This window comes from Triplophysa rosa, linkage group LG7 (genome assembly GCF_024868665.1).
Source record: "Triplophysa rosa linkage group LG7, Trosa_1v2, whole genome shotgun sequence".
Lineage (NCBI taxonomy): Eukaryota > Metazoa > Chordata > Actinopteri > Cypriniformes > Nemacheilidae > Triplophysa > Triplophysa rosa.
The window spans coordinates 27,187,411-27,190,024 of NC_079896.1; the positions used below are offsets into that span (position 1 = coordinate 27,187,411).

The following is a 2,614-nucleotide window of genomic DNA, read 5'->3' on the forward strand; positions in this document are numbered from 1 at the left end:
GAGAGAGAGAGAGAGAGAGAGAGAGAGAGAGAGAGAGAGAGAGAGAGAGAGAGAGAGTGAGAGTGACAGTTTGACCTGCCGCTTTATCTCTCAAACAAAGATGGCGACAGAGACAGAGAGTGTAGAGTGAAGAGAATAGAGAGAAAGCTGGTTGATGTGTTCACCTCCCTCTCTGAGCGCGCCCCAGCCCGTCACCCAGCACAGAAGATCCGGCTCCAACTGATGTGTCACAGGAGGAAGACAGACCGGATGAGCCAGAGTCCCGGACCACACGGGCCGAACCAGCCGCAGCAGCGCCGCATCATAATCATGCGTCTCATCGTCATAGTAATGATGCAGGTGAATGTGAGACAACCGCACGGCTTCCTCTGTCTGACTGTTACCATTGAGACGGAGTTTACCCAGATACACGGTCCAAACCGACGGGGACGACAGTCTGAAGACAGACAGACAGACGTTCAACAGACCAGAATAACCACAGGCAGACAGATGTGGTTGCTCACCTGTCGTCATAGAAACAGTGAGCAGCAGAGATGATCCACTGGCTGGACACTAAAGCTCCTCCACATATGTGACGACCACTGACCTGCAGACTCGCCTGCCAAGGCCACTCCCCCTCCACAGCATCAGCCCCGCCCACCACACGACTGCTGAAGGGTCTCAGTCCACAGTCTGCAGAGACGACACGTTTACACACGCGCGCGCACGCACGCACACACACACACACACACACAATCTCACCGCAGTATCTCTCATCAGATTCATCTGGGCAGTCGGTGATAAAGTCACATTCTGGGTTTGGTTTCTTCAAACATGTTCCGTCTCCACACACATACGTCATGTCTGAACACGGTACACCTGTAAGAGTCACGTCACGTCAAGCACCTCACTCTGACAAACAAAAGCTCTTCTGATTGGCTGCTGTGAGTGAGTCTGGCATCTGCTGAGTAAAAACATCGGCTAAACATCTTAGAAAGAGCAGTTTTACATCCACTCTCTTCCAGACGTCTCCGAGATGTCTATAAGGCACCTGACAGCAGACGTCTCCGAGACGTACTGCAGATGAGCAAACCATGTCTTGCAGATGTAAATGCAGAGATCAAATAGACGTCTGCCAGACGTTTGTGTGCTATCAGGGTGATGTGTGTTGTGTTGTTTTGTGTGTTTGTTACTGGTGTGTGGTCATTAAGACACAACGATGACAAGTGTCAGGAATCTTATACAATAATATTCTTTGACTGACATTGTCCAATGAGTTGAATGATTCTGTCAATGTTCAACACATACAAGTAGAGTTGAGTAGTTTAATTCCTTTCAAACATGACTTGTGTGTGTGTGTGTGTGTGTGTGTGTGTGTGCGTGCGTGCGTGCGTGCGTGCGTGTGTTGTACCATGAGTACAGTTGTGTTCATCGCTGCCCTCGCTGCAGTCGGAGTGCTGGTCACACACTTTATAGTAGTCGACACACCGACTGTCCTCTGTGCACTGAAACTGAGCCACACACACTGAAACACACACAGCTCTCTGTAAGTGGCTTTGGATAAAAGCATCTGCTAAATGACGTAAATGTGATGTTGCGATATATGGAGAAGACTTCAGTTGTGTGAGTCATAGTGAGATGTCACTGCCCACTCTCGCTGTCTCACGTCACTTCTCACTTCCTCTGTAGGTCATTTCCTCAGAAGTGTTCGCTAAATGTCACAATGTATGAGACAGTTCCACAGAATTCTGGAAGAAGTGAATAATCGGGGGATTTACCGCAGTTTCTCTCGTCCAGGCCGTTGGGACAGTCGGTGATGCCGTCACACGCCGGAACGCAGAGACCGTTGAGGTGACACAGAAACTGATCGGGACACGCTGCACGGTTCAGAAACCACGTGAAGATTTGCTCACGTCAGACGAGAGATGAGTAAACGTCACAGGTTGATACTCACGATCTGATTGGTTGAAGATGCTGTAGGTCACCTGTAACCCTGGGCCTGTGAGTGACACCTCTGACGTCATGGCGACGGTGGCGGTGGAGGACAGGAGGAAGATTCTCTCTGCATACGGCTGCAGCACTCGAACCCCACACAACCTTCACACACACACACAAACATCAGACACAAAAACACCGAGCACGTGATGAGAAATGAACGAGACGAGCGCTGACCTGCGGTTCTGGATGATCCATTTTCCCTGCGTGCAAGTCTGAGAGTAACCGGCTCGGTGCAGTTCATATCCCTCAAAGGCCAACGTCACACCGAACTCCACAGACGGCACCTGAACACACACACACACACGTTCATGACGTTGAGGAGGCGAGACGGATCAAACGTTCGCAGGTCACATCTTACAGTAAAGATCCAGGTGCAGTTCATGTCGGGGGGGTAATAACTGGGGTAGAAGGGCGTCTGTAAAATCCCCTGAACGTCAGATCTCTCCTCTAACACAACAGTGAAGAAACAATCTGAAACACACAACATCAAAGTTGGATTTACTGGACGTTCGATTACTGGACAACTATATTTAAAATTTTGTCTGTTTTTGGAGTGAACAAGGCGTGGTCAGAGAGAGAGAGAAGAGAGAGAGAGAGAGAGAGAGAGAGAGAGAGAGAGAGAGAGAGAGAGAGAGAG

The 2,614-nt window shown here is 49.7% G+C and overlaps 1 protein-coding gene across 1 annotated transcript in view; it reads right to left on the reverse strand.

Annotated features, from left to right (window-relative positions):
• Positions 1-38: 38 nt before the first annotated feature.
• The window catches only part of LOC130556887 (transmembrane protease serine 6), a 12,246-nt gene continuing 9,670 nt past the window's right edge, over positions 39-2,614 (reverse strand). Inside the window, exons 9-16 of the mRNA XM_057338228.1 lie at positions 2,336-2,448; positions 2,152-2,261; positions 1,934-2,076; positions 1,758-1,856; positions 1,391-1,504; positions 742-858; positions 504-672; positions 39-436 (exon numbers count right to left, since the gene is read on the reverse strand). Coding sequence (XP_057194211.1) covers positions 91-436; positions 504-672; positions 742-858; positions 1,391-1,504; positions 1,758-1,856; positions 1,934-2,076; positions 2,152-2,261; positions 2,336-2,448 — 1,211 coding nt within the window. The 3' untranslated portion in view covers positions 39-90. The remainder of the gene's footprint in view (positions 437-503; positions 673-741; positions 859-1,390; positions 1,505-1,757; positions 1,857-1,933; positions 2,077-2,151; positions 2,262-2,335; positions 2,449-2,614) is intronic.